This window comes from Entelurus aequoreus, linkage group LG07 (genome assembly GCF_033978785.1).
Source record: "Entelurus aequoreus isolate RoL-2023_Sb linkage group LG07, RoL_Eaeq_v1.1, whole genome shotgun sequence".
Taxonomy (NCBI): domain Eukaryota; kingdom Metazoa; phylum Chordata; class Actinopteri; order Syngnathiformes; family Syngnathidae; genus Entelurus; species Entelurus aequoreus.
This window is the reverse complement of record NC_084737.1, coordinates 43493492-43509470: the sequence shown is the minus strand read 5'-3', so window position 1 is coordinate 43509470 and position 15979 is coordinate 43493492. Positions and strand designations below refer to the sequence as shown.

Here is a 15979-nt window from a genome sequence, read left to right as displayed (position 1 = left end):
GATTGATAATGAATTAACTTATTGTACACGAGTCAAATGTGCAGTCAGAAATATATCAAGTTAATTTGTCCAATTAATACAGACGTTTTGTAAACGCTATATTATAAAAAATAAAAAAAAACAGCGACGGGCAGTCAAAGCCGAAGTGCTATCGATCGCTGTCAATGACGTAAGAGGAAATGACCCCGGAAGTAAATGGGGGATAGGAAGGTTTTGTAATGGGAAGAAATTTGGTGTGACAAAGCCTTCTAAATTTTTAAGATAACAGTAAAGCTTTTGACAACGTCCGACCAGAACACCTTCCTTCAATTATTTTTGCAGTTTTATGTATCTTTATGTATAAAATATAAAAATTGCAATCACAATTGGAGAGTTTTTTTCTCAAAATCACACAGCCCTAACAGCAAAGATGTATTGTACCTAAACATCTATTGAACATAAATATATGGACAGGTCAAAAAAGCACAAATAGGACTGTGCTTAAACAGGAGGCCAGAGCATAAACATTAGATACACTGACGATACAGCCCTCATAACCAACTCCCTTGGAAACTTCATCAATCTTGTAATTTGGGTGAATAAAGCAGGAAAAGCAGCCAGGTTCAAAGTGATGAACATTGGAACAAGTAACCACACTATAACAATAAATGGGAAGGCAGTGGTGGACCATTTCAAGTACCTCGGATCCATAAATTAAGCGGATGGAAAGTGCACATAAGATATCATTGCAAGAATTGGAATGGCAAAGCAGAGACTGGTACAGCTGAATAACATTTTGGAAAGACCCATCTATCAATACTACAGCATTGAAACTAAAAATACTGAAGACAGTGATATAGCCGGTAATCCTATACGGATGTGAAGGATGTACTATCAGAAACAAGGAGAAAAGAAACACCGCAGAGATGTGGTGTTATAGGAGAATCTTGAGTATCGACTGTATGCACAAGAGAAGTAAAGAGTATATTGCAACAGCTAAATACGAATGCTGTACTACTGAACATGGCATATTTGAGAAAACTGAAATATTTTGGACATGCCATCAGGCACCAAAACTGACATCAGGAAGAATGTCGCACAAGGTAAAATTGAAGGTAGAAAAGAAGCGGTAGACCAACAATTTCCTACACGAATATCTTCACCAAGCGGATGCAGCTTTCTTTGAAATAGGGCTTTAGTGTGTGCAAGGTGCGTGACGAATTGCGCAAAATATCTGGACACATTTCTGGCAGCTCAAACCTGATGACACTGCAAAAAGAAGCTGCTCTCACTTTTGAAGGGGTTTGGGCTGGATAGTTTTTTCTGTCTTTTAGCCATGTTAAAATCCGGAAAGCGTTTATTTTGTCTGTAGATTGTGTTGTGGGCCAATTAAAAACGAGCTGCGGGCTTGCAAATGGCCCGTGGTGCAGTTTGGACACCCCTGGCCTACATCAAATAATCATATTTAAAACACTGAACACAAAATAACTTGTACAGAATTGTACTTTTATTTGTAATCTTGACATTTCACAAACCACTGAAGACATTTCCATTGGAAATTCATATTTGAGCTTTTAAATATGTAATTCAAGCCACCCTTGCATTGTTTATCAGTGAAAGTCAATGCTATACTTCACAGCAAATATTTCATAACGAGTTAATGAAAGTTTCCTTTAACGGCACTATTTTTCGATTATCAACAGCATTTAATGATTAACATACATAAATGAGCGTTCTTAAATGCAATTAGAATAAGATCATACGTAATTGGGGAGTGTGGGTGTAGAGTGCTTGTTTGTTATGCCAACTCTTAACTCTGCTGCTATAAGATAACCAGCAAAACAGCAACACACTGTTAATGACATTGATTGGCTGTGTATGAACCATATTACAGTGTAACGACCTGGCAGTTACAGTTTATGCTTACAGTTGGAGTTGTCCGACTGTTTTTTGTGTCCATGAACACATTGCTGGCTGAGCCGAGTGTGTGCGTCTCTTGGCGCAAATTAAAGATGTTGTTTTGGTGCAGTAATGGTTAGTTATCAGTTTAGATGTACTGGTGCATATCTTGAGCTTTCTGCTCATCCCAGACAGTTAACTCACTTAATATAAAAACTAAAAATTGTATTCATCTTGCCTTTGCCAGAAGTGAAGTTAGTTTAGCAGGTTTGAAACTTTTTTTTTCTTTAAGCTGCTGCACCTCTTCTCAAGTATTCTACCAGAGGCCGCACACATTGAAAACCCATGGTATAGCTGAGCCATTCCCAACCAGTGCGCACATCTGATCACCTGACACGGCACACTATTATCCAATTTTACTTAAAGGGGACTGATGCTTTTTTTGGCATTCACAGGGGAACTGCACTTTTGTTTGGAATTATGCCTATCGTTCACAATCCTTATGAGAGACAAGAAGACAAAAGTTTTTAGTTTTTTTTTCCCAATTTATTTTGTACGAATTGGCTCAATCTCGGTGGCTAGCAATGCAGCTAATGGGAGCAAGCCATTCTGCTTCTAAGTAACTTTAAAATGTATCCAATAACCGCCAACAATACTTAATTCAAAGGGGAACTGCACATTTGTTTGAAATCTTGCCTATCGTTCATAATCATTATGAAAGAAAAGAACAAACTTTTTTTTTCATTAGTATTTTAAAGATGATAAAATATGCTTGAAAAAAAGATGTGGCTAATGGGAGTCACCACTGTAGCCTTCAAAGTCCTCTAAAACAACTTCAAAACCTTCCATCAACAATTTATATACACACTACAAGTATATATATAATGTAATAACAGTATTGAGAAAAGGATCTCAATACTTATGTAGATGAGATTTTATAGTCTTTAATTTTTTATATATTTTCAAAAATGTCAACATTTCTGGTTTTTTTTTTTGTTCAGATGGGATGCGGAAAGTACATTAACGAAAATATAAAATGAACTTTTGTTATTGTAGTTACAAACGTTACTACATTAGGCATATATGTGCAGTATACATATAAATCGTTGATGGAGGGTTTTGAAGTTGTTTTAGAGGGCTTTGAAGGCTACAACGGTGACTCCCATTTGCCGCATCTTTAAACCTTTTATCATCTTTAGAATTAAAAAAAAAAGAGATGTGTGTTCTTGTCTCTCATAATGATTGTGGACGATAGGCAAAATAAAATTCAAAAAAGTGCAGTTCCCCTTTAAAATCCTCCCTTGTGGTGTATGAAACCTGTTTTGAGCTTTGTGATTTTGACTGAAACTACGCCCCTCTTAAAAAGTATTGAATTTATCTTTTAAAAAATGTACTGTTAAAATATATATCTTGAAGTCATCACAGCTATTTTTTCCAGACACTGTCGAAAATAAAATTCAAAAAAGTTATATTGATTCGCCAGCAGTGTTGGGACTAACTGTAACGGCGTTAGTTTCGGCGGTAACTAGTAGTCTAACGCGTTATTTTTTTATATTCAGTAACTCAGTTACCATTACTACATTATGCGTTACTGCGTTATTTTACGTTATTTTTTATGTAGTATCGGCTAGAAACAGAAGATCTGAGTGTGTTTTATTGGAGCGCTGCAGTGTCGTCCTTCTGTGTCACAAGGAAGAGCTTTGTGTGGGTGGGGGCTGGGGGCTCCCAGACCGTAGTCGAGGAGCGTAGGGGAAACGCTCCTCCAGGGCCTATGTACTTCGGGGGTAACACCCTTCACTTTACCCGGCAGTGGGTCTTTACAGCTCCGGACTCGAGGGTGAATGACGAGGCTGGCGGTTTTTGCAACTTTGTAACTTTATTGGTGTCTTGCACACAGCCATCCACCAAGCTACGAGCACCTGCACTCACTCACTGTTGCCGCTCCCTCACTTCTCTCGCCCACGCACTCACTGAAGTCACTCACCTCACATGCTGTCATATCTTAAAGGGCCACACACACACACACACATACGCTACTCTCATAACAACTAACAAGACATCATGGCACAGCCAGAAGTCGAGTTTCTTAACATGGAGATATTCTCACTACTTTTCTTTTGTCGAGCACAAAGAAAATAACATTTTAGTTAAATGTAAGTTGTGTCTTGGATCAAAGATCCCATCTACTTTAAAGTTAAAGTGCCAATGATTGTCACACACACACACTAGGTGTGGCGAAATTATTCTCTGCATTTGACCCATCACCCTTGATCATCCCCTGGGAGGTGAGGGGAGCAGTGAGCAGCAGCGGTGACCGCGCCCGGGAATACTGCCCAAAACAGCAATTCAAATCTGCTGAAACAGCTACAAAAGTAACATGCTTCGACGAAGCTAGTAAAGAGAGACACAGACTCCGATGCCACTTCAGCTCCACTTAAGGATTTTAACGGAGGGACTGCTAGCCAGGACAACATTGATAGAGCCATTGCAGCGTATGTGCTAGAAGACATGCAGGCTATTTCTACAGTGAAGTCACCCGCTTTCAGGCAGCTAATTAGCATGATACCGGCGTCAAAGAGCAAATGGCACGGAAAACATGTTCCAAGTACCTGGACAGTGAGTACATAAACATGGAAAGCGACCTAAAGAAAACACTCCAAACTCTGCCTCTGCTCATCATTCATCACTGAAGGTACACACACGATTCTCTTATATACTCTTTCATTCTAGACTTCTAGAGTGTTTGATTATCACATCACTCTAAATGTATAGACTATACAGTTCACAAACATAAAGAGGGATCCTAGTGGGCCAGGCTAATCTTTCCTTGTCTCTAAACTAAAACTGGGGAAATGTGTAGAGTGTTCTGGGCTTCAGTACAGTGTTGATCTCCTGAATACATGATTTTATTTCCGAATTCCTTGAGAGAAAAAAAATGCCTGGTTAGGCTTTGTGTATGTCATGTGTGCCTTCCTTGGGTGAAGCCAGGTTTACAACTATGTTGGTATTATGCTGTTTGTTAGTTATGTATGTTATGTTGCAGCTATTTAAAATAATTTTGTCAATTTGTTCTGGCCTGAAATAAATTGGCCCTTTGAAACATATCTTTGTCTTTGTGTGTTGTATGTAGACCACATTGCTTAGCAGAGTTCAGTGATGCAAATGCATGTCAAGTTTTGAAATAAAGTAACTAGTAACTGTAACTAGTTACTGGTTTTCAGTAACTAACCCAACGCTGTTCGCCAGTCACAACATTAAGTACATCTGCACACTAGCTGCATAAAACTAAGATGCTGCATGTTGCACGTTGCTGTTACTATGTGCATGCCAAGATGAAATGAAAATAAAACTTAATCCTATTTCTTTGTGTATTCTCATACCCAGTGGGGGAGGAGTTCCTTGCCCTCTGATTAATGTTTAAATAAGGACATCCACCTCGCTGTGACGTCACAATCGCAAAACCCCGCGAAAAAAAACATCCAAAACTGTGCAAGCTTACGCCAAAATGCATCAACCTGATGATTTGATACATTGGTATTGTTTAACACAAGTATCTACCTTTGTAACAACATTTATTAGTCAGAAAAGACAAAAAGGTCACCTTTCAAGGGGTCATATTAAGATATTTTTTCTACACTTCAAATGCTTCCTTGTGGTCTACATAACAAGTAACGGTGGTGCTTTAGTGCACATTTTGTATAGACTTTTGAGTACAGATCAGCCTTAAGCCGCTTTCTTACTGTGTCTTCAGAATGCGCCATTTTGTGGGCGGTCTTATTTAGGAGCCCAAGCCCTTCTCCAGGCCAGGCCCCGATCGACTGCGTCTCCACACTGTCAGCCATGTTGTAATTTTTGCGCTTCCATATACTGACAGATATAAGTTAGAACTATACGCTACTTTTTAATAGAAATGGCGACAAAATAGAAGATATTATAATGCATGTGCATGTATGAGACAGTCTGACCCACAACAAGAGAATAGAGAAAAATAAGGAACTTATTGACTACAACAGGATAAAAGTGGCTGACTCGCACAAAGCTCTTTGAGTAGACCTCTAACACAAATGGAGATATCTGCTTACGTAACTAAGGCAAAATATTTCACTAAAGGCTCAAATCGAAACAGATTGTTTGGAGATAATTGAAAGACGAACGGATTGTTTTAAGAATATATTCACTATACTGCGATGGTTTCAAATTTACACGATTTATGCAGATCCCAAATACATAAAAACAGGTACCAACAGGTAAGAAAAGTTGGTTTTGCATAATAGGACACCTTTAATTGATATGAAAAGTATTTATTTACCACAAATAATGTGTCTTTGTTCATCTACTGTATGTAGTGACTGCATAGTGAAAGGCAGATCACTTTAATGCTCTTGGCAGAAGATGAAAATGCCTGTGTACCTGTGTATCACTGTTGTGAGTCATGCGACATATTTGTTTGCTAGTGTGGCATTTTTCTAAATGTGTGCCTTGGCTCAGCAAAAGGTTGGGAAACACTGGTATCGCTGATAATCTGAGGTCAGTTTTCAAATCCCACATACAATTAGCATATTAATACATAAATGGCACATACACACAGTCCCACCTTTCGCTTTCGAGGTATGGGGTCCTCAAACATGAAGTGTGCACTCTCTGGAACGTCCTCGTTGACATCATCCCCCTGGGACGAGAGCAGGAAGTTCTTGTTGGCATCGTTGGACAGAGGTGGTGATGGGGTGGAGGGCACCGATTGGTCGCTCGCATCCCAGCTCCAGTTGCCGCTAGTGGAGCTGCTGTAACTGGCTGACAGCGCCTCTTTCCAAGTCCTGTTTGCTGGCTCTGGAACTGCAGTTCAAAAGGATACACACTTAGCTGATTTAATATTGCACAAGCACTGATTTAGCTGAGCTTATTAGGATTATATCCTTTCTTGAACCTTTGCCATATGTACAGCATGAAATTGATTTATGCATCATCATCAATCAATCAATCAGTTTACTTATATAGCCCTTAATCACAAATGTCTCAAACGGCTGCACAAGCCACAACAACATCCTCGGCTCAGATCCCACATCAGGGCAAGAAAAATCTCAACCCAATGGGAACAACATGAAACCCTGGGAGGGACCGCAGATGTGGGACCCCAGCCCCGCCCACCCTGGGTGACCTGTGCAATGGATGCCGAGTGGGTACAGTTAATGTGAGAGTCCAATCCATAGTGGGGCTAGCATACCGCCCGCTAAAGACATGTGAGCAGCTTAATGCAGTACATAAAGTACTACATATTGAGTCATAACACCCAAGTTGTGCATTATGTATTATGTAATGTGTAGGAGAACTCCTAAATGTATACAATAAATGTGCATGTGACATGCACATTTGCAAGACAACGCAATAAAATGTGCATGATACCACATAAAAAGTAACATTTTCAAACAAAGATATGCTGAGGTTGAAAGGCAATAAAAACAATATTGATAAAAATAAATACATTTCATCTTTGTATCATCAGGTCAGTCACACATGTTTATACCTACAAGCTGACTCATTTAGAGCAAATAACATTTGCCTTGATTAAGCTCAACAACAACAAAAGTAAATAAAAAAGGGAGAGGAAAAAGCTGACAGGACATTGACCGTATGGCAGGGTTGGCATGGCAATGGCAAGCACAGCAAAATGCAGCTGTAGTGATAAGGTCATGACAGAACAGTTGGTGCATGACTCAGATTCAGATGCGGGTGAATGTGGTGTTGCCCAAGTATTGGAGTACGTGGCGTTACCTGGGGGCGCAGAGGACGGGCAGAGCACCAACGGGGACGTGGATAGCGATGTCAGAACGGCAGCGGCCATCACCTCCTTAACAGCATGACCTGAGGGCTTCCTGTAAAATACACACATGAAGGGTGGCAAGGTTTATGTGTTGGTTCTTATTTTCTTGAACAATTGTTTATTACAGTAATGGAGGCAGAGACCGCCACAAGAGACCAATACAGAGCTAGAAACAAACAACAGCCTGAGGACAGAGGGATATGAAATTACGAGAGAAAGAGAGAGCGCGCGCAAAGGCGGTCCCCCTCCAAAAAAAACAACCCCCATTCCGCACCTCTATCTCCACTCATAGTTTGAAGCTTGTTTACACTGCCCACTTGAACATGCAGCACTTTACACTCACTAAGTTACAAGCACACAGTAGACAACCACAGCGTGTGCTTTGGTACCCATAATTACTTGTACTTATTTGTGTCAGTCTACAATAAGGCATAGCCGCAACCATTCATTATTTTACTTTCCAACTCACTTCCTGTTGTCCTTGAAAGCAAAACCTGGGGGAAGATATTTAAGGCAGGGCTGAGCCTGAGAATTCCTTAACACAATTGGGCACACACACACAAACACATTTTGAATGTTTTGGCACAATTAGTCGTAGAAAAAACACACTTTTATACAGGCAGAGTGTGCATAAACCATTGTGCTATACTGCAATTTAAATCTTTATATGAAATTACTGCAACAACAGAAGCACAACTGACACAAAAAAGCTCCACACATTCTGCAGCTTTAAGAGGTCCATGTCCCGCCCCCAGACTTCTCCACTCCGCAACCAGAGCAAACTGGTTTGAGGCATTCTTTCAGCCAAGCCCTGAGCCCTGGCACAGATTCTGTTCTGTGCAAACACACAAAAACTTCACTCTGGACACCACAATCACAAACACAAGTGGGTTGTAAATCAAGCAAGGGGCCCTGTATAAAAACACGCACACCCCTAATGTTGGAAGTGTCTAATATGTTTGTTTTTTTAGGTTTTTATATAGTTTTTACAAGTGTTGATGAAAATGTGTTCCTATTGAGGCAAATGATTGTTTAAGTTGCATATATTACCAGGATGGAATACCACAAGAGAGACTCAAAAGAATAGTGGAACACACGTGCACACATTCACTACTACGTAGGCATAAACAACCCAGTCTGGACAAGAGATAAAGAGATAACAAGATTAGTTGTGTCCCGTTTCAGTGGTTGGCATTGTTCTTAGCAACAAACTGAGCGAGGACATGCTTTTGATGAGCCTGTGTCTGCCATTTCCTCAAAAAATGTACTTCTTTTTTCTAAATTCTGTATATACGATGGAAGGCATGTTGACTCTTGAATATAACACACTGATTAATCAAACCTATAAAATACACATCATATTGCCACTTAAAATCTTATTTGGGCTTAAGCTGGCATGGACAAATTTACACCTATACTACTGACAGTGATGCATGCTTTTTCAGGGAAAAAGCACACTAAAGCCTTTTTGATTATTCCAGGGTAATTCAAGCATTTTAATAACACTTGCACACATACAAGCACAAACACAAATACTCCAAACCAAATCCCAATTTCCTGAGATTGAGTTTTCTCCTTTTGCTTCCTGGCAGAGCTCTGATATTCCACAAAAGTTTCATAATTATGTACGTGTGTAAGTAGTACTAAGAGCAACAATGCTAACAGTGGGACAGCTATCAATCCAATCTAGACATTAATGTTTCCACCAACAAATAGAATTAGATGTCATCAGGGAAATGGCTCGTATATTTCAGTAGACACATCAACAGTGGCAACTTTCTCGTAAACACTGTCCCCTGCCGTTTCTGTGACTTTTTAACTCTGTGAGACTTGACCATAAATCTGTTTGTATCTTATGAGAGCATGAGAAAGCTTTATTTTGTATCAAGTTTTACAAGGTGTGTTTTTATTAAGCACCCAAAAAGAGAATGTCAACAAACTATATTTTGAATGTGCACTGAACATATATGAGCACCTTTGGATCTCAGAGTGTTTATAGAAAGAAGCAGTATTTATGGCAAGACACATGATGAAATGACAAAATCATCATTTGTAGCAAATAGGCACTCCTGTTAATTGAGATATTTATTGGTCAATTTGACCAGCCCTGCCACTGACACAGGTGTTTTATGAAACATGCACCTATTAATTAGAATATCCAAGTGTGTGTGTGTGTGTGTGTGTGTGTGTGAGTGTGTGTGCGTGCGCGTGTGTGTGCGTGTGTGTGATATGTTCGGTAGGCCGTATTAAAGTCAAAAAGAGGGGCAAAGCCCATGCAAATACAAACATCCATCCATCCATTAATTTTCTACTGCATGTCCCTCTCGGGGTCACGGAGGTGCTGGAGCCTATCCCAGCTGCACTCAGGAACATATTTTAATATGACCATAGACCTCGTTTGCAATGGCCTGGTTGATGATTGTGAACTATAAAGTAGAACACACTAGAGTACAATACAAGCGCTGGGACTCCTCTTTACCTAAGATCTATCCGATATCTTTTTTTCTCACCAGAACAGATACATATTCTTGGGTTGCAACTTTGCTGGAATGTTCTAGCCAACACTATTTTCTTTTCTAGCATTCATGAAGCTCAAAGTCCATAGGTTGGATAAAAGTTGGTAAAAGACCCTTGATATCCCTTTAACAACCCACTCTACATATTCCATCCATTTACACGCTCTGTAGGTATTATGAGCTGGTGTTCTTAGCTTTTGTCTACAGAGCATATGTGTCTCCTCCAATGTCTGTCGGCCTTAGATTAAGATTAAAGGGTTTTTTGGGGGTTTTTTCACAGACAAATATTGTGTTAAAATAAACCAGCTCTGTTTTGCACAGATCTCAGGTCCATGAGATTGGGACACTTTCTAGCCATGCCATTCTGTTGGTCTTTAGTCATATCCTCATTAGTCATATCCTCAAATCTTCAATATAATTTGGGGCTTAACTGTAAATATCTATTTGTACATAAATAACAATTTATTTGTTGGTTGGAAGCACTGAGCAGACAATTTTAACACATGGAATCTCCACAGGGAGAGACTAAGATTTGATGACTCCATGTTCTGCATCAACCCCCCCATATCACCTTTGCCTGGCAATACTGAGGGCTTTTGCTGTTGTTAGGGAGAAGACAGGACCTTCACTCTATATTTAACACATCTGCTCATGTTACCAACCACGTAGAAATCCCTGGGATCTGCCTGATTTATGGCTCACTGTATTGGAGTTTAAGCCCCCTCACTTTGAATCTAGGCCAACTGTGAATAATATATCTAGGACCTTTTACATCAAAATGATTCAGCAAAAATAAAGGTGTCATTTGTTCTGCATTAAAACAAAAACAACTTGAATCACACAGCGCCGCAAAAATGTAGAAAGATACTATGCTCCTTAATTGGCAGCATATCATTTAATGTTAATACTCAAATCAATCTGGGTCAGGATTTTGTGTATTGGTAATTTTGTGTCTTTGCTGATCACAGTAAATGCAGAGTTTGCTGCAGAAGCACTGTCACGTTCATTATCTTAACTGGCTTGAATGTAGTTGTGAAGCTTAAAATTTGACAAAGTTGCATGTTTCATTGATTACGTGACATGTGAGACCAGTTGTGCTTTCAAAAAGACCTACGTCATGTGAATAAGAAGAGTGGCCAAAACAACATAGTTATCCAATTTCAAATAAAAATGGTCCTGTGTAAGCTGAGAACCAGCAGACAGGCCCTAAATTGTAACATTCTTTATAAGAGATTCATTGAACTGATGACAAAAATATATAAATATTGTTTTTATTTAATCTTCCCAGTCGTTGTATTATTTTGCCGTTATTCCTCCCTCAAAGTGCCCATTTCTGCTAGGGCAACACATTTTTACCAACCCCTCTACCTCAACCGCTACATGTGGTTCTCAAAGAACCAGTTGCATCTCATTTGAAGAAATAATTAGACATCATTCTTAAGCAGTATTTTGACCACTCATTTTGCTTGTTTATGGGACACTGCCTGAAAAAGGTCTGCTTTTGTCCAGCTGTATGTTGATATATATTATGGAGGTGTTTCATCCTGGTAACACTGCTAATTATTTGCTTGGCATGCAAATTACAGCTTATCAGTCATCTTTGAAGGCCTGTGACAAGTTCATATTGCTGTACATCAGAGCGATTCAATTACATAATGAAGGGTCGCATTTACAAAAGCCCAAGGTCTCAGGGGCCAGACATCAAAATTTGGATGTTTCTTTAAAACAGTGATTCTCAAATAAAAATATATAAATAAAATACTGTGCGCCCCCGCCCCCACTCTCCACCATGACTATAAAAAGTATAATTTGTCTATGAAATTGTTATTACTATACCACTGCATAGCATTATATGCTTATTAACATTAAAGGAAACAACCAGCGGTCTTTCCTCGTCTCCCACCGTGGTTACAAGTGCTACATACGCTTCATCATATTCTTCTATTTATTTATTTTTTTTGTTCTGTCCAGCTTCTCAGGCAAATCATATAGTTGATGTAGATGCCCATATCGGCTGTTCAGATTTACTTTACAAAAGAGAAGTGTAGGATACTTCTCTTGTTGCCTTATTTGTATTTGACTTTATTAAATGTATTTATATTATCATTTGGTGCAGCCGGACGTAGTTTGTTGCATTTCGTTTTCAATTCTGGATTATGGAGCTTGAAGTATGCTCCTGCATTAAGGCACCAACGCACACTATGCTGGGTGGCTCCTCAGTCTGTGAACCCTCTTGCGTAGCATGATGTACACCTTTAATAAGACTCGTTCAGAGAGCATACAGTTCACTTTGCAGACACCCTCTCATCTGATTTCAGATAAATATTTAAAGTAATGGTGAGAGATTTAACACACTGATAAATTCCAGTTTGGATTACACTCTTTTTATATCTTAAATTCCCATTGTTCGCTCGCCGCCAAAGGAAGCTAAGAAGTTAAATAGTCGAAGAGAGTTGTGGTTGCTCAAGTGAGTCGATGTCACAGTTGAAGAGCTATCAAAACAGCAGTGTTTAAAGTATGGCTCTTGGTTTCTTTGGTTTACTGGCATTTTGCAGATACAATTAAACAAAAGACAGCAAAATGAGGCCAAACTGAGCAAAAAGGCACAATGCTAACCAAGGTAAGGAAAGTAAAGGAAGAGGTAAACACATTTGTTAACATATGTTCTGCTGTTTGAAGATGCATGCAACCTGTTTGGATTGTGGTGGGATTTCTGAATCTGTGTGGTTTATGTTAATCAGTGTATCTTCGTAAAGGGAATATTGGATAAACATTTGAAAACATGATTTTACCACTCAGAACAAACACAGAACAGAAACTGGTACCATTAAGCCTAACCGGTGTAATGAGGTAATGTAGTGCAAGGTTTCCCCTAGATTGCCATGATACCTGTGGCGGTGGGGGCGTGGTCAATACAACATAATTATATTGTTTGCTATGATGCATATATTTTCTTTAAAAAGGCAAAACATTTATACATACATTTAAAACAGAAGAACTAAACAAATTAAAAAGATGGTTTGACAAAAAACAGACTATCTTTAAATATTAGTGAAACTAAAATAATGTTATTTGGTAACAGTAGAAGGGAAAGTCAAACACAAATACAAATATATGGAGTAGACATTGAAAGGGTAAAATAAAACACATTTCTGGGTGTAATAATAGATGATAAAATGAACTGGAAAACTCATGTAAAAAATGTACAACATAAAGTAGCAAGAATATGTCAATAATGAATAAAGCAAAACATGTTCTGGACCAAAAATTACTTTATATTCTATATTGCTCGCTAGTGTTACCATATCTGAGTTATTGTGTGGAAATATGGGGAAACAACTACAAATGTGCACTTCATTCACTAACGGTGCAACAAAAAAGATCAATTACAATAATACATAATGTTGGATATAGAGAACATATACAAACCCTTTATTTATTAAATCACAATTATTGAAATTCAATGATTTGGTTCATTTGCAAACAGCTAAAATTATGTACAAAGCAAACTATAACCTGCTACCCAAGATTGTACAACATTTCTTCTCAACAAAAGAAGAGAAATATAACCTTAGAGGAAAATCTAATTTAAAACATTTGCATGCGCATACAGCACTTAAAACCTTTAGCATATCCGTATATGAAATTAAACTATGGAATGGATTAACCAAAAAATAAAACTAAGCACCTATATGATTCAGTTTAAGAGACTGTTCAAGCTACAAGTGTTCACAAAGTACAAAGAAGAACAATTATGATGAACATCCTGAACATTTGTTATGTTTTGTTTTTAGATAATGATTATTTAATTATTTAAAGGCCTACTGAAACCCACTACTACCGACCACGCAGTCTGATAGTTTATATATCAATGATGAAATCTTAACATTGCAACACATGCCAATACGGCCGGGTTAACTTATAAAGTGCAATTTTAAATTTCCCGCTAAACTTCCGGTTGAAAACGGCTTTGGATGATGACGTATGCGCGTGACGTAGCCAGTGAAACAGAAGTATCGGTACCCCATTGAAAACAATACAAAATAGCTCTGTTTTCATCTCATAATTCCACAGTATTCTGGACATCTGCGTTGGTGAATCTTTTGCAATTTGTTTAATGAACAGTGGAGACTGCAAAGAAGAAAGTTGTAGGTGGGATCGGTGAATTAGCGGCTGGCTGTAGCAACACAACAAGGAGGACTTACTTGGATAGCAGACGCGCTAGCAGACGCGCTAGCAGACGCGCTAGCAGACGCGCTAGCAGACACGCTAGCCTACGCTAGCCGCCAACCGCATCTGTGATCGGGTGAAGTCCTTCGTCGCGCCGTCGATCGCTGGAACGCAGGTGAGCACGGGTGTTGATGAGCAGATGAGGGCTGGCTGGCGTAGGTGGAGCGCTAATGTTTTTATCATAGCTCTGTGAGGTCCGGTTGCTAAGTTGCTAAGTTAGCTTCAGCGTCGTTAGCAACAGCATTGTTAAGCTTTGCCAGGCTGAGAATTATTAACCGTGTAGTTACATGTACATGGTTTAATAGTATTGTTGATCTTCTGTCTATCCTTCCAGTCAGGGATTTATTTATTTTGTTTCTATCTGCATTTGAGCCAGATGCTATCACGTTAGCTCAGTAGCTAAAGAGCTTCGCCGATGTATTGTCGTGGAGATAAAAGTCACTGTGAATGTCCATTCCGCGTTCTCGACTCTCATTTTCAAGAGGATATAGTATCCGAGGTGGTTTAAAATACAAATCTGTGATCCACAATAGAAAAAGGAGAGAGTGTGGAATCCAATGAGCCAGCTTGTACCTAAGTTACGGTCAGAGCGAAAAAAGATATGTCTTGCACTGCATTCTAGTCCGTCACTCTAACGTTCCTCATCCACGAATCTTTCATCCTCGCTCAAATTAATGGGGTAATCGTCGCTTTCTCGGTCCGAATCGCTCTAACTGCGTTGAAAACAATAGGAAAATATGAGGAGGCGAACAACTGACTATGTCACGCTACTTCCGGTAGGGGCAAGGCCAAAAGTTGCGGACTTTATCATCGTTGTTCTATACTAAATCCTTTCAGCAAAAATATGGCAATTTCGCGAAATGATCAAGTATGACACATAGAATGGATCTGCTATCCCCGTTTAAATAAATACAAATTATTTCAGTAGGCCTTTAATATTTGTTTACTTACTATGGTATATATATTTTTTTTTTTATTCACTGTTTTGTTACAAACAGAGAACAAGGAAATGGTATAAAACTGCTATGATATGAAAAGGGGTAGGATTAAATAAGCTCTGCTTCTTCCTACTCCTTTTTGGACGTGCTGAAATGAAACAACTGGAAATATGTGATGCATTACATTGTACCGTATGCATGTTCGAAATAAACTGAAACAGAACTGAAAACAAATGTTGTTATTAATTATAGTATGAACATGTATTTTTTTCTGCAATATCAATGTTATTTGTTGAGATTTTTTTTATATTTCTCCAATCCTTTTACTCACTCTTTTTTTAATAAAAAAAAATCCAGCATCTATTTTCTGGTGCTATTGGACACTGTACTCGTGTTTAGAGACGCTTCACTTCTGTCGCTCCATGTCCGCAACAAAAATTGAGGTGCAGAGAGCCTGACGTCACACTTGCTTTGCGCTACTGCAAGCTTTCCTATCCTTAAAAGCCTCCACTGTATCTTATATTTTGAAGAGCGCTGTTCCACCTCAACAACATGGAAGCAGCCCGTGAGATGAACATCATGGTGGATAATGCCCGGTT

General features: G+C 38.9%; 1 protein-coding gene across 2 annotated transcripts in view; it reads right to left on the bottom strand.

The window, feature by feature from the left end:
- Nucleotides 1-15979, bottom strand: part of slc2a4rg (SLC2A4 regulator) — a 160947-nt gene that overhangs the window by 54566 nt on the left and 90402 nt on the right. For both annotated transcript variants that reach the window (XM_062053732.1, XM_062053733.1), the window contains 2 exons: nucleotides 7648-7748; nucleotides 6473-6711 (listed from right to left, as the gene is read on the bottom strand). In XM_062053732.1, the coding sequence (XP_061909716.1) occupies nucleotides 6473-6711; nucleotides 7648-7748 (340 nt within the window). The remainder of the gene's footprint in view (nucleotides 1-6472; nucleotides 6712-7647; nucleotides 7749-15979) is intronic.